Source organism: Portunus trituberculatus, chromosome 37, assembly GCF_017591435.1.
Source record: "Portunus trituberculatus isolate SZX2019 chromosome 37, ASM1759143v1, whole genome shotgun sequence".
NCBI lineage: Eukaryota > Metazoa > Arthropoda > Malacostraca > Decapoda > Portunidae > Portunus > Portunus trituberculatus.
The window spans coordinates 7916687-7941686 of NC_059291.1; the positions used below are offsets into that span (position 1 = coordinate 7916687).

General features: G+C 42.1%; 1 protein-coding gene across 1 annotated transcript in view; it reads left to right on the plus strand.

Moving 5' to 3' along the window:
- LOC123513955 (uncharacterized serine-rich protein C215.13-like) overlaps window positions 1-25000 on the plus strand; it is a gene marked incomplete at its 5' end in the record, with an annotated part of 43886 nt that overhangs the window by 14583 nt on the left and 4303 nt on the right. Inside the window, 2 exons of the mRNA XM_045271450.1 lie at window positions 20021-20217; window positions 20948-21124. Of these exons, the coding sequence (XP_045127385.1) occupies window positions 20021-20217; window positions 20948-21124 (374 nt within the window). The remainder of the gene's footprint in view (window positions 1-20020; window positions 20218-20947; window positions 21125-25000) is intronic.

Here is a 25000-nt window from a genome sequence, read left to right on the forward strand (position 1 = left end):
TTTCTGAAGCTGTATTGTGTCACTAAATAGCAAGCAGAATGAATGAATATGGAAACGCGTCATGCTACTGAAGGGGTTAATCAGCTTTACCTAATCCAAACATGGGAGAGTAAAAGAAACAAAACGAAAAGACTCATATCATTTTACTCTTATTTTGTCTCTACCAAATACAAGACACCTCCTTTTTTTTTTTTTTTTCTTCTTCTTCTTCTTCTTCTTCTTCTTCTTCTTCTTCTTCTTCTTCTTACGTGTATGCCCAACGGATCTCTCAACGTGTTATATGTGTCACTGTTAATATTGATGTTTTTGTTGCTGGTTTTATTGTTCTGTGTTTGTCTTTTTTTTTTATCGTTGTTTAGTATCCCAGCTGTGGAATTATTGTGGATGAATGCCAAGATTATGTTAAGATTAATTACCCTGTTTCTTTGTGATTGGTGTTACTGATGGGTCTGATTTTGTTTATTTTCATTATTTTTAGTACCTGATTAATTAAAAAAAAAAAGAAAACATACATTTATAAATATAGCGAATAAAAGTCAATACGATTTTAAAATGACACTTCTTTCCTGATTGTTACAGTTAATGCTAATGAATCTTCACATCTTTACCTCATATTTTACCACCAAAACAGTAAAAAAAAAAAGAAAAGAAAAAAAAAGAAAATACATTAATAAAACATAACGCAATTAAAGTCAATACGATATTTAAATGACACTTATTCTGTAATTGCTATAGTTATTGTTCATGAATCTTTACGTATGTATTATCTTTACACTATTTTCTACCACCCGATCAATTAAAAAAAAAGAAAAAGAACAGAAAACAAGACACATACATAAAACATACCGAATTAAAGTCAAAATGATTCAAAATAACACTGATTTTTTTTTGTATTTGGTTGAGTTCTTCCCTCGCTTCATTCCATCACTCATCCATTGATGGCTCGAGGCCGCCACTCACATCAAAGGCAGGAGTGGAGTGACAAGTATTGGACACTAATTCCCACTGGTGTGCATCACTTGACACGCGCACAGAGAGAGAGAGAGAGAGAGAGAGAGAGAGAGAGAATTTGAAGTGTGATGTAAAGAAATCTTTCTCGTGACACACGCAAAGAGAGAGAGAGAGAGAGAGAGAGAGAGAGAGAGAGAGAGAGAGAGAGAGAATTTTAAGTGCTTTTAGTGTGATATAAAGAAATTCTCTCATCTCTCTCTCTCTCTCTCTCTCTCTCTCTCTCTCTCTCTCTCTCTCTCTCTCTCTCTCTCTCTCTCTCTCTCTCTCTTATTATTTAAACTGCCACACTTAACCACTTCACTAATATGAAAAAAATAGCTAACGGAAAGAGAGAGAGAGAGAGAGAGAGAGAGAGAGAGAGAGAGAAACATCTTTAGCATTTTAGACTTTCCTTAACCCCATCAACCTCCTCTCTCTCTCTCTCTATCTCTCTCTCTCTCTCTCTCTCTCTCTCTCTCTCTCTCTCTCTCTCTCTCTCTCTCTCTCTCTCTCTCTCTCTCTCTCTCTCTCTCTCTCTCTCTCTCTCTCTCTCTCTCTCTCTCGTGTGTGTTGTGACGCCACTAATGGGCAAACAGTAGGCGATGCATTGCCGATTTATAAACGTAACGAGGGGCATTTGTCAGCATAACCCGGCATTAGCACAGAGAGAGAGAGAGAGAGAGAGAGAGAGAGAGAGAGAGAGAGAGAGAGAGAGAGAGATTGTATTGTTGTTAATTACAGTAAAGTATCACGTAGTATTATTAGTATTGCTCTCTCTCTCTCTCTCTCTCTCTCTCTCTCTCTCTCTCTCTCTCTCTCTCTCTCTCTCTCTCTCTCATTCTCCATTAGCCATCCCTTCCTTATTGGAGAAATGGAGTGTGGGAATTTCAGAAAAGAGAGAGAGAGAGAGAGAGAGAGAGAGAGAGAGAGAGAGAGAGAGAGAGAGAGAGAGAGAGGCGGACTGGGAAAGAAAGATAAGAGTAACCGAAAAAAAGAAAAACAGAAAATGAAATATAACTTGAATTATAAAGAAACTGGAGGACGAAATGAAAAAGAAAAATTGAAAGAAAAAAAAATAAAACAAATATAATCTAATAATGAGAAGAGAGAGAGAGAGAGAGAGAGAGAGAGAGAGAGAGAGAGAGAGAGAGAGAGAGAGAACCCCAAAGAAAGATAAGATAAAAAACAGGGAGAGAGAGAGAGAGAGAGAGAGAGAGAGAGAGAGAGAGAGAGAGAGAGAGAGGATAAAAAGAAAGAGAGAGAGAGAAAGAGAAAAAGAAGTAAGGGGCAAGAAGATAAGAGACCAGAGGGGGAGGGAGATAAAACACAAGGGAAGAGAAGATGAGAGAAGGAAGGAAGAGAAAAAAAAAGAAAGGAGAGAAGGAGAGAAGGAAAGAATGAAAGAAAGAAGATAGAAATGAAAAGTATTTATCAAGAAAATCATCACAGTCATTATTATCTTACTCTGTGATATATTGTCGAGAGAGAGAGAGAGAGAGAGAGAGAGAGAGAGAGAGAGAGAGAGAGAGAGAGTAGCAGTAATGACAGAGAGGAGAGAGGAAAATGAGGCGTCTCTTCAGCCACAACTATTACTACCACTGTTATTATCACCACCACCACCTGCTTCTCCACCACCATTAACCTATCGGCGCTACCACTGTTATTTGCCAGCCGCCGCCACAACCACCACCACCACCGCCACCACTGCCGCCACTGTGTCATTACTACCACACACACACACACACACAGTAAACCCACCACCACTACCAGTACATATTTCTCTCCTTTACTTACTACAATCTTCTTGCTTCATACTCCCTTTCCTCCTCCTCCTCCTCTTCCTCTTCCTCCTGGTTCTCGTCACCCTCACAACTCACCATCCCTCCTCAGCAGCCCTCTCATTGTACCATTTTCACCTTCACAATCACTCTAATCACCCATCACCGAACAGGCTGCTTCATGGAACTAAACACCAACCCGCCACATAATCGGCTTCGCACGGGTAGTTCTGTTAATGTTCAGCCTTTTTATCGAGCGTCCCTTCCTCTCTCCTCTCTCTCTCTCTCTCTCTCTCTCTCTCTTGCTCTCCACTGGCCAGGAAGAAGAGAGGGGAGGAAAAAAAAAGGAAGGGGTGAGGTGGGCAGCTGGCGAAGGGGTTGTAATGGGCAGGTTCTCCTCGTGGTAATTGTAAGGGGGGAAGGAAAGGGTCTTATCGAAGTAGCTTGTAACTCTCGGCGCCAAACGGGTGTGGGAGGTTACCTGCTTCACTTGATAAGGTGGCTGGCTGGGAGGGTTTAATTAGCTGTGTGTGTGTGTGTGTGTGTGTGTGTGTGTGTGTGTGTGTGTGTGTGTCTCTCTCTCTCTCTCTCTCTCTCTCTCTCTCTCTCTCTCTCTCTCTCTCTCTCTCTCTCTCTCTCTCTCTCTCTCTCTCTCTCTCTTTGTTATGTGCCGTATTGCTCATCCTCTCTCTCTCTCTCTCTCTCTCTCTCTCTCTCTCTCTCTCTCTCTCTCTCTCTCTCTCTCTCTCTCTTCACGTTAGTTTTCTTCTTTGTTTCCGTCTTCTTTTTCTTCTTCATCCTCTTCTTCTTCATTTATATGCGTGCGTGCGTGCGTGCGTGCGTGTAATGGTGAGGTCACTGGGTATGTTTATTTTTTCCTTTTTTCTTGCTTTTCTCCAAATTGTGAAGACTTTCATGCTCTCTATTACTACTACTACTACTACTACCACCACCACTACTACTACTACTACTACTACTACTACTACTACTACTACTACTACTACTACTGTTACTACTACTACTACTACTACTACTACTACTATTGTTACTACTACTACTACTACTACTACTACTACTACTACTACTACTTCTACTATTCCTTGTGATGCAAACTGTCACGCTATGGAAGGAATAGTACCAGTATAATTAGTAGAGTAATGGTGGAAGTGATGGTTGGCTTGGTGAGAAGTGGCATTAGAGTGGTGGTGGTGGTGGTGGTAGTGATGGTGGTGATGATGGTGGTGGTGGTGGTGATAGTGATAGTGTTTCTGGTAGTGGTGGTGATGTCAGCTGTTGGGTGACTACATCTCTCTCTCTCTCTCTCTCTCTCTCTCTCTCTCTCTCTCTCTCTCTCTCTCTCTCTCTCTCTCTCTCTCTCTCTCTCTCTCATACATACATATATCAAATTGCTTTTAGTGTATTTAACTTTTTTTTCACTGAGAGAGAGAGAGAGAGAGAGAGAGAGAGAGAGAGAGAGAGAGAGAGAGAGAGAGAGAGAAGCAAAGTAACAAAGAAAGCAGTGTTTACCGCTTCACTAACCTTGAACAAGAGGGGGGTGAGGGGCGGGGGAGGGGATAAGGAGGGGAGAGAGACCTTGAGAAGATAATAGATGTGATAACATTCTTATTATCAGCCGCTCTTATCGCGCCCCTCGTTAATGCCGCTCACGTCACCGGCCTTATCACAGGGAGAGAGATAGAGAGAGAGAGGGAGAGAAAGAAATAGACAGACAGATATGCAGAGAGATAGACAGAAAGAAAGACAGATAGACAGAGAGAGGGAGAGGTATGTAGATAGACAAATACACTGACAGAAGGAGTAAGAGACAGGTAAAAGGATAGACAGACAGACAGACAGACAGACAGACAGACAGATAAAGAGAGGGAGAGGTATGTACACTGAGAGAAGGAGTAAAAGATAGGTAGAAGAATAGGCAGACAAACAGATAGACAGAGTGAAAGGACAGACAGATAGACAGACTCAGATAGACAAGCAAAACATGACAAAGTGAAAAAGAAAGTGAGAGACAGACAGACAAACAGACAGACAGACAGACAGACAGACAGGAGATTACGCAATAGTAAAATGTAAAAAAAAAAAACAAGTAAGAAAAATATTTAATCGCATGAGGTGTACAAAGATAGACCGTGGGAAACAATGAAAACAAGAAACACTAGGAAAATTTGTTCTGAAAAACCAGTCTTGATCTCCTCCTCCTCCACCACCTCCTCCTAACTCACTCACTCACTCACTCACTCACTCACTCACATCCGTATTCTTATTCATTCCGTCTTAGTTCTTTAAATCCTGAGTTATAAAGAGCAATGCCACGTCTCATAAAATCACTTCTTATTACTGAGAGGACAGTGAATGGAGACGTGTAAGTGTTAGCAGCGCATGAGTAAGTGAAGATGATTTGATTAAGGTCTTCATTGCCACGATATCTTGCACTTATACAGTCCTCTTAAGAATATTGTGTCTGTCTGTCTGTCTCTGTCTGTCTGTCTGTCTGTCTGTCTGTCTGTCTGTCTCTCTCTCTCTCTCTCTCTCTCTCTCTCTCTCTCTCTCTCTCTCTCTCTCTCTCTCTCTCTCTCTTCCAGTAGTCTTACATATTAAATTAATTCATGTAAGTTGCTTTTAGTTCAGTACAGGTTACAATAATGCATTGATATAGTTTTAAGTTCCTCTGTGTTACTTCTCTCGTGTTTCATTAAGTTCGATCATTCATATTCTCCTGTGCTTTATCTTATAAGTTCATACCTTTCTCTGGTAAACTCTGGAACTCTCTACATGCTTCTGCTTCTGTATTTCCAACTTCCTATGACTTGATTTCATTTAAGAGCGAGGCTTCAAGACAATTCATCCTCTGTTTTTTTAGCTTGCACTCTCGAAACTGCAAGGGAACTGGCAACTAAGTGGGTTTTTTTTTTTCGTTTTATGCTGCCCTTGGCCAGTTTTCCCCCTCTTACGTAGAAAAAAGTCTCGTTCATTGTTCCTCTTTTGATGGAGACGTGAGGCGAGGGAGTGATTGGGAGGGAGTGCCTGGGAGTATGAGGGAGTGCAGAGCGTAATGGAGGAGGCTTCGTGTCCAGCTGGGTATTTGCATATGTAAAGGTGTGGGCGATATCGAGGCAGTGGGCGGGGTGGAAGGTGTTGACTGAAGGATTGCCGGCCCCACCCCTTTCCTTCTCTCTCTCTCTCTCTCTCTCTCTCTCTCTCTCTCTGAAATATGTATGATATTCAAGTTATTTTTGTGTAGAAGTAAAGAATATAGAGTTCTTTTTCTCTTTCTAATGGACAAGAGACCACTTACCACCACCACCACCACCACCACCACACCACCACCACCACCACCACTACCACTACTACCACCACCACCACCACTGCTGCTGCTGCTGCTGCTGCTGCTGCACCACCACCACTACACTACTGCACCACCACTGCTGCTGCCACTGCACTGCTGCTGCACCGATGCTGCCACCACCACCACCACCACCACCACTGCCACTGCTGCCACCACCACCACCACCACCACCACCTACCACTACTACTACTACTACTACTACTACTACTACTACTACCACTACTGCTGCTGCTGCCACCCACACTACTACTACCACTACTACTACTATAACTACTAACACCACCACCACCACCACTACCACCACTATTTCAGTCATTACAAGTAAAACATAATAAAATGAATGATAATAACATGAGAGTAAACGCAAGGAAATAAAGTACCAATCAGAGAGAGAGAGAGAGAGAGAGAGAGAGAGAGAGAGAGAGAGAGAGAGAGAGTATTGTACCGACCTACCTACTTTACACAACTTCCACTTCACAGATAAAAGCGAGTACGTAGTAAGTTTCATCGTATCCGTATATCGAGAGAGAGAGAGAGAGAGAGAGAGAGAGAGAGAGAGAGAGAGAGAGAGAGCACTTTGTTCAGCCAGTGCACCAAGTTTCCCACAGATGATAGTGATGATGATGATGATAGTAATGATATTCTCCTCCCTCCTCCTCCTCCTCCTCCTCCTCCTCTTCCTCCTCCTCCTCCTCCTCCTTCCCTCCCTGCCCCCTTCACTGCCCATCATCTGCCACCAGTTATCACACATCCTTCTCTCCCTCCCCCCTTTCTCCTTCTCTTCTCCTCCTCCTCCTCCTCCTCCTCCTCCTCCTCCTCCTCCAAACGCTGAAAGGAAGGAGGAAAGGGAAATGAAGATGAGAGAGAGAGAGAGAGAGAGAGAGAGAGAGAGAGAGAGCGAGCAAAAACATCATTCGTACTGAACTAGATTAAACTCACACAAATAGCCAGTAAGAGAGAGAGAGAGAGAGAGAGAGAGAGAGAGAGAGAGAGAGAGAGAGAGAGAGAGAGGAAATTATACATGTTGCGGGTTATCTCAAGTTATCCAAGACTTTCACAGCAAAACATGGCAGTGAGAGAGAGAGAGAGAGAGAGAGAGAGAGAGAGAGAGAGAGAGAGAGTGGTGGCGTGATAGCAAGGAAGCTCTCGTTATCTGAGTGTCTTATCTTTAGCAATGTTGCGGGGGCGTCTCTCTCTCTCTCTCTCTCTCTCTCTCTCTCTCTGATCCCTTACTGAGATCATTTTATCCTCTCCTCCATCTCCCCTTCTCCTTCTCCTCCCCTTTCCCCTTTTAATTATATCTTCCTTTCTCTTTTTTTTCTCTCTTTCTCTACATCCGCTCGTCTTCTTCCCTCCTCCTCCTCCTCCTCCTCCTCTTCTTTCTCTTTTCCTCCTTCGTTTCGTCTCCTCCTTCTTCTCTTCCTCTTCCATATCTTCCCCTTTCCTCCCTTTGATCCTCCTCTCTGAAGATCTATCTCTTTTGTACTTTCTTTTTTGTCCTCCTCCTCCTCCTCCTCCTCCCCCTCCTCCTCCTCTTCCTCCTCCTCTTCCTCCTCCTCTTCCTCCTCCCCTAGTCGAGTCGTTAGCTTCCTATCAATTAATTTCATCAGGTAATTAATTGAATCTGATCAAATTAGGAAGTTTTTTTTATTTGAACCTGTTTATGGTGATTGTATTCTGTTCTACTACTACTAACTACTGCTGCTACTGCTACTACTACTACTACTACTACTACTACTACTACTACTACTACTACTACTACTACTACTACTGTTCCTCCTCATCCTACTACTGCTCTTCCAACTACTACTACTACTGCTACTACAACAACTACTACTTTTACTACTGCTACTACTTCTACAACAACTACTACTACGGACACTACTACTACTACTACTACTACTACTACTACTACTACTACTACTACTACACTACTACTACTACTACACTACTACTACTGTTGCTACTACTGCTGCTACAACCACTACTACAGTTACTACTGCTACTACTACCACTACTACTACCACTATCACTACTACTACTACTACTACTACTACTACTACTACTACTACTGCTATTTCTACTTCTCGTATTACTACTATTATGTGTGTGTCTGTAGAGTTGCCACGTATGTTATTATTTTCTTTTTCATTTTTCTTTTAATAATACAGAAGTCAAGTTAATCTGTCACTGGAACCTTGAAACACCCTTACTAAAACCAGCGTAGCTTCAAGTAGAGTGCATTTTGAAATAGAATCGGACCGTGACAGGATTGTTTCAGAGCGCCGAGACTGACTGATTCCCACATACACAAACACTTCACTCCCTCACCACGACAGTTTTCAAAGGCCACAGAGATAATGTAAAATGTTTGTTAATCCCCATCAATACTGAAACACATTTTTACCTTCACCTTATTGGCATTAAGAAGGAACTATTGAGGTCAGGAGATTAATGGCCACAGTCTTCACTATTTCAATCCCCCACATAAGATTCTGAAGCTGTATAAAATCACAAAATAGTAAGCAGAGTGAATATGGAAGCGCGTCAGGGTTCTCAAGGGGTGAATCTGTCATGTAAACCGTACAATCACCCTTAAGAACCATCGTCACATCAACCAGTCTCTTGGAATACTGAAGATACGGTGCGGAATTGTTTCAGAGTGGCGGGGCAGAGTGAGTGTGAGTGAGTAGGGGTGCCAGGGTGTCAGGCGGTGACCTACATAGCGGCGGCAGGTGCAACAGCGACGCCTTGACCTGATCTGACCCTTACGTGTGTGTGGGGGCAAAAAGTGGTACTCCTTAAGTAGCATATGGTGAGAGAGAGAGAGAGAGAGAGAGAGAGAGAGAGAGAGAGAGAGAGAGAGAGAGAGAGAGAGGGATAGCAGTTAAATGCACGTGACCATTGCGTCTTTAGAGAGAGAGAGAGAGAGAGAGAGAGAGAGAGAGAGAGAGAGAGAGAGAGAGAGAGAGAGACAGACAGAACTAACTACTGAGAACTAATTTACCCCAAATGACATAATGACACTACCCTTATGAGAGAGAGAGAGAGAGAGAGAGAGAGAGAGAGAGAGAGAGAGAGAGAGAGAGAGAGAGAGATCTTGAGCGAGTATGTGGGAGGAGGAGGTGGCAGGGAGAGGGGGGGTGGAAGTCTGATGAGCACGCTGATAGGAGAGACAGCTGGCTGGTGAGATAAGGGAGAAATGGCTGGCTGCTGGGATAAGAATAACAGCCCTGTGGAATTGAGACAACTTGGAGGAGAGGCGGAGAGACAGCTGGAGAGATGGAGAGACAGCTACGAGGGAGGAGAAACAGCTGCAAGAAGGAGAAACAACTGAAGGAGAGATAAAGACGAAAGAGAGAAGAGAGAGAGAGAGAGAGAGAGAGAGAGAGAGAGAGAGAGAGAGAGAGAGATGATGATGATACAGCTGAAGAAACAGGAGGAGAGATAGAAAGAAAGCTAAAAGACTGGAGAGATAAAGACTACTAGGAAGAAGAGAGAGAGATGGTGAGAGACATCTAGAGAGAGATAGAGACAAGTTAGAAGAAACAACTGGAGAGATAGAAAAGAAAAGAAATTTGTGGAGAGATACAGACAATTAGAAAGAGAGAGAGAGAGAGAGAGAGAGAGAGAGAGAGAGAGAGAGAGAGAGAGATGGAACCAATTAGTAAGAAATATTTAGAGAGATAGGAGAACTAGAAAGAAGAAACAAGTGGAGAGATAAGAGAGAGAGAGTTTGAAAGGCGGATAGATAACAAAAGAGAAAGAGAAAGTGAGATGGAGAGATAGCAGCAGATATATGAATAAATAAATACCTGGAAATGCGGGAAAGAAAAAAAACAATAGGGAGAGATAATAAGGAGAGATGGAAGAGCAGTGTGTGAGATCGAAGGACAAGAGAAGAGATAAAAAAAAAAACAGTTATAAAGAAAAGGAGACAATTTGAGAAACTAATTAAAACGAAAGGTAAATGAAGAGAAAGAGATGAAGAGACAATTTTACACGTAGAAAGAGACAAATAAGTAGATGAGATGAATAAAGACACAGAATAACAAAACAAATTGAGAAATACGTAAGAGACAAACAGAAAAGTAAGACAGAGAGAGAGAGAGAGAGAGAGAGATTAGAGTGGGTGTGTAGGAGGATGGACGAGTGATAGAGAGACAGTTGGTAGGAAGAAGATAGGAATAAAGATGAAGGTTAAGAAACAAGAAAGAGATAAGACGCAGGTAGAAAGATAAATAGGACAGACAGGTAAAGATATCGCGAAGGACGAAGATAAGAGACAGTCAAGTAAAGGAAGATAATAAAAGACAGGTACAGAGAGAGAGAGAGAGAGAGAGAGAGAGAGAGAGAGAGAGAGAGAGAGAAAGAGAGAGAGAGACTTATTCACTGTTCTAAATATTCGTCTTTCTATCATATCAAACTTGTGGTATTCAACATATTAATCTTTCCATCTATTCCTGTGTAACCAAACTGAGAGAGGAAAAACAATATGAAAGGGAATGAGGGAAAAAGTAGAATACATCGCCTAAACGCATCTATATTTACATTATTGTCCTCTCTAAGGCAAAAAATATGATTATCAAGGAAAATTAATATGATAATCAGAGTTTCTTAACAATAACAACAGAATATTCACCATTGAAGTTCAAGGTGCCATAATAACAAGCAGAGTTTTTTTTTTTTTTTTTTACAACAAACAAAAAGAAAACATGATAAGAATGACAGAATATTGGACATTGAATTTAAAAGGTGCCAAGTTTTAAGATTTGTTCAAGGTCTCTCAGCAAAAGCCTCATCTCTTACCACAGTGAGAAGAAGCTTTAGTAGAAATTGAAGGTGTGAAGGAAAAGTCATTATTTCTCTCAGTAACTTTATATTCTTGTGGTTAATTAATTCCACAGCACTTTATACGCTTAGAGAGAGAGAGAGAGAGAGAGAGAGAGAGAGAGAGAGAGATTATTAATTCTCTCTCTCTCTCTCTCTCTCTCTCTCTCTCTCTCTCTCTCTCTCTATGACTATTAGCATTCCTATCACTACTACTGTTACTGCTACTACCATCACCGTATCACTATTATTATTATTATTATTATTATTATTATTATTATTATTATTATTATTATTATTATTATTACTACTACTACTACTACTACTACTACTACTACTACTACTACTACTACTACTACTCTCACACACACTCACTCACTCACTCTCTTACTTGCTTATTTACCTTCTCACATTCACATTTCTTACACCCAACCCTTTTTTCACCCTCCCTCCCTCCTTCCTCCTCCTCCTCCTCTTCCTCCTCCTCCTCCTCCTCCTCCTCCTTCTCTTCCTCTTCGGCAGCAGCTATCGGCTCTTATCGCGACCCCTCGACCAACACGCCTGGCTCGGGGTTCAGATAAGAGATACCTGAACCTTCTGAACCTCGTGAACCCTTGAACGTAACGCGAACTCTTGGCACTCAGGTTCGTATTCAAAAACGCTTTGCTCTCTCACCGCGACTTTATTCAAGGGCCACAGGGATGATTAGCGGGGATTTCAAGAGTGTTTCGCCAGTTAATGGTGTAGAAATCTTGTTGCTCTGCCTCTAGAATTGTACAAACGCCTTAAAAACACCTTGAAAACACCTTAAAAAATCTCGTGTAAGTTTAAATAAAGCCTTTTTGAAATGATAGGTGTTTGAGAGTACGAGCTTTACTTTCTATTTTCAAGGGCCACAGAGATAGTTAGCTGGGTTTCAAGAGTGTTTCTCCGGTTAATAATGTAGAAATCTTGTCACTGTGACTCTAAAATCATAAACACTTGATTAAAAATGTTCTTCTTTCTCACCATGACTCTTTTCTAAGGCCAAAGAGATGATTAGCGTGGTTTTCATGAGTGTTTCTCCATTTAATAATGTAGAAATCTTATCACTCTGTTTCTAGAGACGTAAAAGCACTCTAATAAAACCTGTGAACATTTAAATAAAGCCATTCGAAATAGTGGAAGTGATGAGCAAAAGTGTTTGAGAATACGAGCTCTCTCTCTCTCTCTCTCTCTCTCTCTCTCTCTCTCTCTCTCTCTCTCTCTCTCTCAGGAGGCAGAAGAGACGAGATGAGGTGCTAGGTATGGATGGACGTTGTTGTTGTTGTTTTTGTTTTTTTTATTATGTTTTGTTTTAGTTAGATTAGGGAATGAGGTCTCTCTCTCTCTCTTTCTCTCTCTCTCTCTCTCTCTCTCTCTCTCTCTCTCTCTCTCTCTCTCTCTCTCTCTCTCTCTCTCTCTCTCTCTCTTTCGTTTGTTTTCGCTCCTGCTCTCTCTTATTTATTTTCTATCTAATCGTTCATTTTCGGAAACGTTTATGTATGCTTAATGGCTCCTCCTCCTCCTCCTCCTCCTCCTCCTCCTCCTCCTCACTGAATGACAGCATATATATTAGTCTCCCCAAACAAGTACTAGAAAATTTACTACAGTTTGTCTTCTTATATATATTTCCTCCTCCTCCTCCTCCTCCTCCTCCTCCTCCTCCTCCTCCTCCTCCTCCTCCTCCTCCTCCTCCAGTTTATCTCAGGAAGAAAGTAACCCAATAATCACATACATAATAAATCCCTTTACTTGAGAGAGAGAGAGAGAGAGAGAGAGAGAGAGTGTTATTATTTTTCATGTATATACACGTAGATTATTTTTTTCCTCCTTACTTCCGTACTTCAGAGATTTAAGAGTGTGCAAATGTTCATAAGAGTAAACAGTCTCTCTCTCTCTCTCTCTCTCTCTCTCTCTCTCTCTCTCTCTCTTTGGCTGTGTGTCAGGTGCTGGCGATAAGGGTGTGTAGAAATAGCCTTCAGATAGCAGAGTCGGGGATAAATTCGATAAGGTCCTGGTATGGCAACTGTAAGCCCTGTGTTGCCAGCGCAGTGAGTTTTGTTTTTATTGCGACTTGTACACTACCACCACTACCATCACCACCACCACCACGAATGCTTATCCCCCCTCTCTCTCTCTCTCTCTCTCTCTCTCTCTGAAGTATGTTGCTTTAATTTTCACTTTAAAGAATAGAGAGAAAGTGAAAGATAATCTGTATTAACCCTTTGAGTAGTAAGACGCGTTTTCATCCTCATTTTGTTTTCTATTTGGCGATTTTATACACCTTCCGAAACTTATGTCGAATTGAAATAGTGAAGACTGTAACCAATCAATCTTCTGACCTCTATAGATCCTTCCTAATGTAAATAAAATCGTCCAATCGCATCCAAATCTAAAGGTAGAAATGCGTCCAAGTACGGAAGAGGTGTACAGCTAAGTGGGAGATCTCACACACACACACACACACACACACACACACACACACACACACACACACACACACAGGCAGGCAGGCATGCAGACAGGCAGGCAGTGAACGGTGAATCCAGTTTTACTAGTACAATTATTGACTTGATTTTTAAAGGATATCTTACCTTTTCCGTGCCTCTCTTTTTTGTAGACACGCTGTTTGTTATCTTTTAAGGAGATCGTGTGTTATTCGCTGCAGGGAGACATATTATCAAGCCTCTTATCGCACATGTATGATGGAGGGAGGGAAGGAGGGAGGGAGATGAGGGACGAGCACACACACACACACACACACACACACACACACACACACACACACACACACACACACACGTACCAAATAATATGTTTTAGAATATAATTGAATTTCCAGTATTCTTTTTAGTGACCAGGTATCAGTTTAGCAACAAGAGTGGCACCTGAAGTATTTCTAATTACGCAGCGACTTTCAGGTTGTCTTCTATATTAGAAAGAGGAAGCACATGTTATTTTTTTGCCTTACTGGGAGAAATTGGTATGAGAGAGAGAGAGAGAGAGAGAGAGAGAGAGAGAGAGAGAGAGAGAGAGAGTTACACAATAAGCTAAAAACTTAATATTTTAACATCTAGACATGAATAAAGCATGTGAATATTGCCCAAGAGAGAGAGAGAGAGAGAGAGAGAGAGAGAGTTACACAATTAGTAAAAAATTTAATACTTCAACATCTAGACACAAATAAAACTTATGAATATTGCCCAAGAGAGAGAGAGAGAGAGAGAGAATAAAAAAAGTTTTGACAGATGGCAGACACAGAGATAGAGATTGCCTTTGAGAGATAGAGAGAGAGATAGAGAGAGACATGTTAGTAGGGCCCCAAGGACAGGAACAAGGAATGTGGAGGAGGAGGAAGAAGAAGAAGAGGAGGAAGAGAAAGAGGAGGAGGAGGTGGAGAAGAATGGGAAGGAGAGAACTGAGAGAATAAGATATGGAAAATTATGACCTCACTCTCTCTCTCTCTCTCTCTCTCTCTCTCTCTCTCTCTCTCTCTCTCTCTCTCTCTCTCGTGTCTCTTTTGTTTTACATTATTATTATTATTATTATTATTATTATTATTATTATTATTATTATTATTATCATATTTTTATTTCAGAATGACAATATATTTCTTCCTTTTCCTTTTCTCTTTCTCTTTTCTATTTTTCTGTCAAGGCTTATCTTCCTCCTCCTCCTCCTCCTCCTCCTCCTCCTCCTCCTCCTCCTCCTCCTCCTCCTCGTACAAAAAAAGCACATAACGTCATTTGACCACATTGTTGTTGCCCCGATAACATCCTGAAAATTATGTCTGTCTGTCTGTCACTACGCTCTCTCTCTCTCTCTCTCTCTCTCTCTCTCTCTCTCTCTCTCTCTCTCTCTCTCATGTTTCTTTAATTGCTACCATTGCTGATACTGCTACCTCCAACAATTTAAACTACTACTGCTACCACTACTACTACTACTACTACTACTACTACTACTACTACTACTACTACTACTACTACTACTACTACTACTATTTATTACTACCACTAGTACTACTACTGTTACTGCTTTTACTACTACTATTACTACTACTACTACTACTACTACTACTACTAATAATAATAATAATAATAATAATAATAATAATAATAATAATAATATTTTTTTCAAAGATAACAAAGAAAAGGGAGAAAAAAAACATGAAAAATTAATCTAACACCCCTAAAAAAAATTCACCACACCCAAGAGAGAGAGAGAGAGAGATATGACAAAAATTCTACATGTGGCGCTCGGTATCACGTGAAGACAGCGAGAGAAGAGAGAGAGAGAGAGAGAGAGAGAGAGAGAGAGAGAGAGAAAAAAAAACCTAGAAAACTTGTGAGCATAAAGATGGCGGGGAACTGATAAGAGATGTCCACAATAGGTGATGATAAGCCATGAATTTAGTAGCGACCGATGCCTCTGATACTGTGCGTGGGAGATGGAAGTGGCGAGGAGATTGGGACGGGGGGGGAGGAGGAGAGGGGAGAAAGGGGAGGGAGTTGGCTGGGAGGGGGAAGGTGGGTAGTGTTAGGGAGTGGGAGGGAAGTGGGAGGGGTGGTAAGGGGTGGTGGGAGTGAGATGGGAGATGGACTGATGAAGGAGGAATGGCAGAAATGGGAGAATTGTTGAGTGTAGTGGTGGTGGTGGTGGTGGTGGTGGTGGTAGTCGTGGTGGTGACTTGAAGTACGGTGATGTGATGATGGTGGTGATGTAGTAGTAGCGGTTGGTGGTGAGGAATGGTGTGATGGTGGTGGTGGTGGTGTTGGTGAGGAATGATGTGATGTGTGGTGATGGGAGTGTGGTTATGGTGATAGTGGCAGGAAGTGTGATGATGTGGTAGGTGAGTAGATTTAGTAATGGTATTAGTGGTAATGGTAGTAGTGATGGTGGTGATGGTGTTGTGTCAGTAGTGATGGTGTTGTAATGGTGTTGCAGCGGTGGTGGTGATGGTATTCGTCATCATTATCTTTCGAAATCTCTGGAAATACATGTACTTATATTTATTCATCTATACTTATTAACTTATTTTCATTTATTTACCTTCTTATCAATTTAAAACAGGATCTCAGTATTTTATCACTCCTGGATAAAAAAACATGAGAATAATAGATAAATAAATAGGTAAAATAACGTTAACCCTTTCAATATTGAGAAGCATTTTTATTTGCATTAGGAAAGGTCTATGGAGGTCAAAAGATTAATGGCTAGAGTCTTTACTGTTTTAATCCCCACAATATTATGGGAGGCGGTGGTGTAGTGGATAAAGCAGTGAGCGTGGGATCGGGCAGACGTCCATGTGTAGTTCGAATCCCATCACATACCGCTTTGAAGGTATGTCATTTGTTGAGTGGTTTAAAATTACCTACATGTCACCATGATACCCAGGTTCTAGGTTGTTACACCAAAAATGCGCTTGGGTGGTGATATAGGCCCTAATATGGGTACCACTATAAATAGAATGCCTTGCGCCACTAATGGGTAGGAGCTGAACACATATACTCCTCAAGTATGCCTATAGGCGCTATAGGCCATAACATAAAAAAAAGTTTCTGAAGCTTTATAAAACTACCAAATAGTAACCAGAATGAATATGAAAATGTGTGATGATACAGGAGTTAAAAATAAAAAGTAAAGGGTAATTGAGTCACATGGGCGGCAGGAAGCAAGAGAGAGAGAGAGAGAGAGAGAGAGTGCACGTGATGGTTAGTAATTGGAGCCACGTCTTATAAGGAGGAAAACTTTTATATCTGTAAGAGGATAATTATTAAGTCCTGTAATTTTCTTTTATTTAATTTACTTCTTCCCAAGGGCGTTTTTGTAATGTTAGCTGTTAATATGTTAAGCTTTATGAGTTAAGTCTTCAGTTTTAAAGTTGACTCTCTCTCTCTCTCTCTCTCTCTCTCTCTCTCTCTCTCTCTCTCTCTCTCTCTCTCTCTCTCTCTCTCTCTCTCTCTCTCTCTCTCTCTCTCTCTCTCACTTCATTTGTAAGTTTAAAGATACGTTCTCTCGGAAAGAATTACGTACAATAATTAATACGGTATTTAATTTTCTCGTTTTGCCATGAACGTTACATATTTGATAAGATCTGATGAGCATTTCCTTTCCCTCCTGCTAACACTGCGCATTCCCTTCACGGACGCGGCTCCTCGGACACCACCACCACCACCTTGAGGAACGAATACTTGCCACAGTGTTAACCCTCCTCTAGCCTTTAATTTCCATATAAAAAAAAAAAAACACTTCATTGTCACACAGTCGTTCCCACAATTACCCACAATTCAATACACACTTATTCTTACACCAACAGATAAAAAAAATTAATCTCATTCTTTGTTTTTCCTCTATTCAACAGGTGAAAAATCATCTCATTCTTTTTTCCCTTTTATTTCTCCATGTAAGCAGTTTGATATAGTGTCTTCATGAGCAGCCAACGTTCAGATTACAGGTATATAGACAGCACGAGGCATTGATAGCTATATACGTGTGTCTGTACGGTGAATTGATATTTGAAAAGTTAATATGTAGTAAATGAAGAGGGAGTTGCTTGTTGATGACTTGATTAGTTAATACACTTTACAGAAGAGTTGGAGTAAAGAGTAGAAATAGGAGAAGAGAGGAGCGAGTAGAGGTGTGAGTTCATAGAAGTTTTAGAGTAGAAAAATGGTAAAAAGTAAGAGAAGAGAGAGAGAAAAAAAGAGAGAGAGAGGAGTAGTTTGAAGATGACTTAATATTCCTTACATAAGAGTAACAAAGAGTAGGTATAATAAAGGAGAGGAGGAAGGTGAGTCGATATGCTTTAGAGGAGAAGAGTAGTAAAGAGTAACGAGTAGGCAGGAAGGAGAGAAGCTTAAATTCCATATACAGAAGAGTAGGAGTAAAGGAGATGAGAAAAATGCATCAATACGCTTTACAGAAGAGTAGCAGTAAAGAGTAACGAGTATAGAAGTAAAGGAGAGAGAGAGAAAATTGAGTGAATCTGCTTTAGAGAAGAAGAGTAGGAGTAAAGTAAAGCAGGAAGATGAATTAATACGCTTTACAGAAGAGAAATAAAAAGAAACGAGTAAGCGGAAAGGAGAGAAGGTTCAGTTAATACGCTTTACAGAAGAGAAGAGTATAGTAAAGAGTAAGAGTACGAGGAATGATAAAAGAGAGGAGTAACTTGACTTGCCTTGGTATTCGAAAAGGAAGGAGTGGATGGCCTTTCCTGGAGATGCGGCCGATGGGAAGCCAACGGGAAAAGGTTAAGAAGAGTCCATCGTATAAAAACGTTTACGACATCCGCCTTGTCTGTATGTATGTATGTATGTGTGTGTGTGTGTGTGTGTGTGTGTGTGTGTGTGTGTGTGTGTGTGTGTATGTGTATTATATATGTTAATGTGTATGTTTGTATGCATGCCTACTGGTCTTGTCCTTCTTATCTATCAGTGTCCGTCAAGCTGTCAATTGTTTACATGTCCGCCTGACTGTCTATCCTATACCTGTGTGTCTGTATAGGTGTGTGTGTGTGTGTGTGTGTGTGTGTGTGTGTGTGTGTGTGTGTGTGTGTGTGTGTGCTGATATTTCTGTGGTCAGTGAATCCAAAAACCATTTATTTATTCATGCATCAATCGGCTTATTTATGCATCTACTTATTATGGCACCCCTGCATTTCTGTTTACCTGTATTCTCTCTCTCTCTCTCTCTCTCTCTCTCTCTCTCTCTCTCTCTCTCTCTCTCTCTCTCTCTCATCGTCCGTATATTAGTAGCGTCTGCGTTGTAAATTATCAGATTGTCCGGGTACGTTTCTGATCCCTCGCATCTGCCAGTCCTTCTCTCTCCCGTTCTCCGTCTGTCTCTCCCCGCCCCTCTCCCTCTCAGAGACGGGGGAGATAGCACCTTTGTCTCCCCCCAGGATCTCTCTCTCTCTCTCTCTCTCTCTCTCTCTCTCTCTCTCTCTCTCTCTCTCTCTCTCTCTCTCTCTCTCCTTCAGCCGGGAACGGAAGGAGAGAGAGAGAGAGAGAGAGAGAGATGGTAGGGAGAGCGGTATTCTGCTTCTATGCATTCGTCTGTCTTTCTGTCAGTATCTCCTCCTCCTCCTCCTCCTCCTCCTCCTCCTCCTCCTCCTCCTCCTCCTTATGTGTGTGTTTGCTTGTGTGTGTGAGTATTTCCATTATGAAACACGAATATTTGTTTATTATATGGATTCGTTTTCTTTCGTAATGACTGATAGGTAAGTGAGATTAGTAGTAACTTCCTGCCCTATCCCCTCTTAAGAGAGAGAGAGAGAGGCATTCCAGCTTCGCCTTATCTCTTTTTCGTTAGCAGTCGTACCTTTTTGACAAATTTATATTGGTTTGTCTTTTTGTATCAGTCGTTATGAGGTTGCCACGTCGTATCTGCTGGAGTGACAACAACAGCCGTGTATTAGCGCACTTGTTAATTAATTTGCGGTACTAATAGGTAGGAATACATTAACTCTCTGCACTTACCGAAACTTTATTCTTCTCTTTGAAACATGTTCCTTCAATGTGAAGTTTTTAATTTTTCTTATAATCTCCTTTCAAGAACTGTCAATTAACCCCTTCAATGCCATAACTCGTTTTCATATTCATTCTGGTTACTATTTGGTGATTTTATACAGCTTCAGAAACCCATGTTGGGGATTAAGTTAGTGAAGATTCTTACCATTAATCTTTTGACCTCCATAGACCTTTCCTAATGCCAATAAAATGGTCTAATCGTACATATAAATCAAGGTAAAAATGCGTCTTACTCGTAGTATTGAAGGGATTAAGTGCCACTACCTTCCACTCCTCTGCAGCATTTTCCCCATTCGCAGCATCAATCACATACTTCCTCAGCCTTATTCTCCACACCACGCTTCTAAACCCGTACCATCTTCCCTGTCACAGTCTCAATATCACACACTTCCACAGCTTTACCTTCCACATCTCCATCTCTCTCCACAATTACTATCTCGTCACATCTTAATTCATATACTTCCTCCACATTTCCACTTCTCTCCACATCCTCAATCACACACCAACAGAACTTTACCCCTCATGATCCTACAGTCCACACCTCTCCTCTCACCGGCTCCTCTCACGCACCACAGCCTGCATTTGATCCCGCCCCTGCCCACCATCACGTATTCCCGGCCCCCCGCCACTCGCCACTACTTGACACTCACTTGCTACCAAAGAATGCATGAGAGGAGAACAGATACACCACTCTGCATGCTCGCCCGTGTGTGTGTGTGTGTGTGTGTGTGTGTGTGTGTGTGTGTGTGTGTGTTTAGTGGTGGGAGTTTATGTGTCTCTGTTTCCTTCAGTCTCTCCGTTTTGTCCGAGTCTGCCTGTTATTTGATTTTTTGTGTGTTTCTGCGTTTTATGTTTCTCTGTCTGTCCGTGTTCCTAAGTGAAGGGAATGAGAGTCACACACACGCAAAGAGAGACAGACAGAGAGAGAGAGAGAGAGAGAGAGAGAGAGAGAGAGAGAGAGAGAGAGAGAGAGAGGCAAGCAAACAAACAGCAATTACAACTTAAACATTCACGAACATTTTCAACAAATAAATGAACTGAACGAGTGAGAGTCGCGCTTGCAAAATGACATAGAAAGAAAAAAAAGGAAGAAACGTGTGTGTGTGTGTTTGTGTGTGTGTGTGTGTGTGTGTGTGTGTGTGTGAGTGTGGAAGCAAGAGAGACGAAGACAATGAGGCGAAGGAAGAGAAGAGAGGAGAAGAGCGGAGAGGAGGAGGGAAGGGCGGGCGGGCGGGCGGGCGGGCGGGCAGGCAAGTGGGCGGTATCGTGGCATCATCCCGGGTTATCATCTCGCTGCAAATGGCCGGGGAATGTAAATGTTGCAGTATCTTAGAGCATCGTAGCGGCCGCGATTAATATGCGCGCCTTGCAAGAACTTATCAGGGAGACCATCAGCCTTCTCCCCACCCCACACCCACCCTACACCCGCCACACAGACACCCACCCCTCACTCACCCACACATCCATCCATCCAAAAGCCAAATGCATCACCCACCACACGGTCACTCATTATTCCCCCAACAAAGCCACCACACCCATCTTCCACCCCATAACTCCTGCTCTCCTTCCCTCTCATCCTGCTTCACCCCACACTCCCCACTCCCACTCCCTTGGTATCTCTTTCTCTCCATCCACACACCAGGGAGGAAGGAAAGGAGGGAATAATGAAGCCATCGCACTGCTTCTGCATCACAACTGCTGCCTCCACTCCTCCGTGCCGCTGCTTCACAAGGCTAAATGGCCGACAAGCTACAGCCTCACATGACTCTAATGAATAATAATAACGCTGTAATGGTGACTGATGAGCGATAATGGTTTGCTAATGGCCGAGTGGGGGAAGGAAGCACTGGAGAGTAGGCAGAGGGGAAGGTTGAGGGAAGTGGGGAGGAGGGGAAGAGATATGCAAGGGGACAGTGGAGATAGCATTTCATGAAGTCAATTGAGGTTTTGTGGGTTAAGTTGAAAAAATAAAGGAAGGGGAAGGTAAAAAGAGCAGGAGGAGGAGGAGGAGAAGGTACGTACAGTATGTGGAAGGAAAATCAACGAGAGCTTTAGTTAAACAAGACAGGTGTAATGGAAAAAAAAATCAAGTGGAGATGGAGGAGGAGATGGAGGAAGAGGAGTAGGATGAGGAGGAGGAGAAGGAATCATGCAGTTAACGAGAGCTTTAGTCAAACAAGACTCAGGTGTAATAAAAAAAAAATCATCAAGTGGAGATGGAGGAGGAGAACGAGGAGGAGGAGGAGGAAGAGGAGGAAGAGGAGGAGGAGGAGGAGAAAAGTTCACGGGATAATATGGAAATGAGGCGATAAAGTGAGGAGTGAGGCAGCGACGCCCACATGACCTTGTAAAAAAAAATAGTGAGGAAGGGATAATGAAGCCTAAATTTACTGAAGAATTAAAACACCGAAGATGCAAAAAATTAAAGAAAAAGACACGAAAACAAGCGATTCCAAACACTGTATCTCCTGAACCTACCCACCTGAAGAGGAACGAAAAGCAAGACCAGAAAAAAGATGGAGGCCTTGAAATTAGGAAAACACAAAAGAAATAAAGGAAAAAGTGATACGATAGATATTACGCGATAAAGCCGCTGTAAAAATGTAAATTAAACCACTGAGGAGCCGCCAGGTAGGTGATTGATTAATATTGAACAGGTGTAGCGAGGCGAGGATTAGCGAAACAAGAGCGTAATAAGACAAGAAGACTATGACGATAACGATGACGATGATGATGATGGTGGAGGTGGTGGTGGTGGTGGTGGTATCAATAAAGAAAAAAAAAAATAGAAAAAACAGCTTTATATACAGCTCGTATATAAAGAGAACTCGGTGCCAAATGTGAGATATCGCAGGGCTAAGAAGGGCAGTGGATTGGAGGAGGCGCAGAAGGAGGTGGAGGAGGAGGAGGAGGAGGAGGAGGTGGTGGTAGAGTGGAGGATTGGAAGTGGATGGACAGGCAGGAGACAGGTGGAAGGGTGGAGGCGATAGGTAAACAAACAAAAAGTGGATGAGAGGAAAGCAGCGATTGGTGAGAGAGAGAGAGAGAGAGAGAGAGAGAGAGAGAGAGAGAGAGAGAGAGAGAGAGAGAGATGTATTGGCAAATGAGGAGATGCAATGAACTCTCTCTCTCTCTCTCTCTCTCTCTCTCTCTCTCTCTCTCTCTCTCTCTCTCTCCCCTTCCACCTACTACTCTCTTCACCTTTCAAGCATCACCCTCACAAATTTCTCTCCCCTCACTTCCCTCCCTCCCTTCCCTGGACACTCGAGGAGGAAGAGAGAGAGAGAGAGAGAGAGAGAGAGAGAGGGAGGGGCTAGTGCTGGTGTTGGCTGAGGTGCTTATTTAACATAATGTAAGATAATTAAGTGATAATGACAAGCCTGGCAGAAAGGCGTACCCGGCTCACTCTTAAAATACGTGCGCTCCTCCTCCTCCTCCTCCTCCTCCTCCTCCTCCTCCTCCTCCTCCTCCTCCTCCTCCTCCTCCTCCTCCTACCACGGTTGAGGAAGAGAAGGAGGAGGAAGAAGAAGAGAGAAAAAGGTTTGTCACTGATGAATGATAAACACACGAAGGAAGAAGTTAGTGGTAGGAAGGTGTGTGTGTGTGTGTGTGTGTGTGTGTGTGTGTGAGAGAGAGAGAGAGAGAGAGAGAGAGAGAGAGAGAGAGAGATTAGCTGGAAGAAAAGGATAGTCAGAATACATAAAGAATAATGAGTGGAGAGAGAGAGAGAGAGAGAGAGAGAGAGAGAGAGAGAGATGAGTTGTGGGAAAGAAAATGCAGCAGAGGAGTAAGAACTCAGCAAGCAAGCATGCACGCACACACACACACACACACACACACACACACACACACACACACACACACACACGCGCGCGCGCGCAGAAAAGTTGCCCAGTCAACTTTCTATACTTCGTTGTCTAATCCATCGCTACACACACACACACACACACACACACACACACACACACACACACACACACACACATAGCTCCAGGATCACTGTGGCACCCTTTTTATGATCCCTACACTTTCCACAGTCTCTTGGTCACTTCATTCTTCACCATTCCTTCACCACCCATTGTCTAGTGTGACTGTAAACACTGAGCCACTAACAAAACAGGAAATATGTATTTTTTCTCTTTATAACCTGCCTCAAGAATACTGCCTGCGCCTCTCCTACACTCTCATGAAGACTTAGATAGAAATATACTGTTTATTTTATGGTTCCAGTGGGGGATTAACAGAATTTCATCATTGTTAACCCTTTTCAATACTGGGGCACATATTTTTTTTTTTTAACTTGAGCTTTGTGTACGATTAGACCATTTTATTGACATTAGGAACGGTCTATGGAGGTCAGAGGATTAATGGCTACGGTCTTCACTATTTCAATCCCCCACATGAGTTTCTGAAACTGTATAAAATCACCAGATAGTAAGTAGAATGAATATAGTTAAGAAGAGAAATATTCCTGAGAACCGCCTAATCATCTTTGTGGCCTTTCTGTGTTTCAACTACACCTTATTGATGAGTTAAGATGAAATACATTGTTTTGTTTAAGTATTTTCATGGTTCTAGTGAGGGATTATTAAAATTTTGACATTATTATCATAGAAACACTCCTGAGAACCGGCTAATCACCTCTGTGGCTTTTGAAAATAGTCGTGGTGAGAGAAGAAAGCGTGTCAGAATATAAACTTTCATGTTATGGGTTGTCGGGGAGTTAAAGTCATCCATCCAGAGTTCAAGAGTTTGTCTTAAGATGCAAAATGAAGATGTAGATTCTGAAACACTTCTGCGCCACACCTCCACATATTTCCAAGGCTCCAGTTGAAGGTAGTTGTTTTTTAAGGATGTTTTAAGAATTCTAGTGATAGATTAACAGTATTTCTACATGATGAACACACTTGAGAATCCGGGTCATCATCTTTGTGGCCTTTAAAAATGGTCGTGGTGAGAAAGGAAAGCGTGTTAGGATACAAACCTTCTTGTCATATGCTGTCGAGGAGTTAAGTCTTCCATCCATCCAGACTCCAAACGTTCGTCTCAAGATCCAAAACAAAGGTCTAGATACTGAATGACTTCTACGCCACACTTCCACTAATGTCCAAGACTCTAGTTGAGGTTACATTGCTTCTTAATCTCTTCAGTACCAGGACGCGTTTTCACATTCATTCTGGTTACTATTTGGCGACTTTATACAGCTTCAGAAATATATGAATGGATTAGAATAGAAAAGACTTTGGCCATTAACCTTTAGATCACCATAGACCCTTCCTAATGCAAATAAAAGCCTCTAATCATACCGCGAAAATCAAGGTAAAAATTGGAGGGGGTTAGGGAAGATTTTAGAGCTCTAGTGATAGATTAACATTATCTCTACATGAAGAACAAAAGAAAAACACTTGAGAACACAGCTTATCATCTCTGTAGCCTTTCTAAATAGTCGTAGTGAGAGACCAAAGCGTTTCAGAGCAACCTCAAGACTT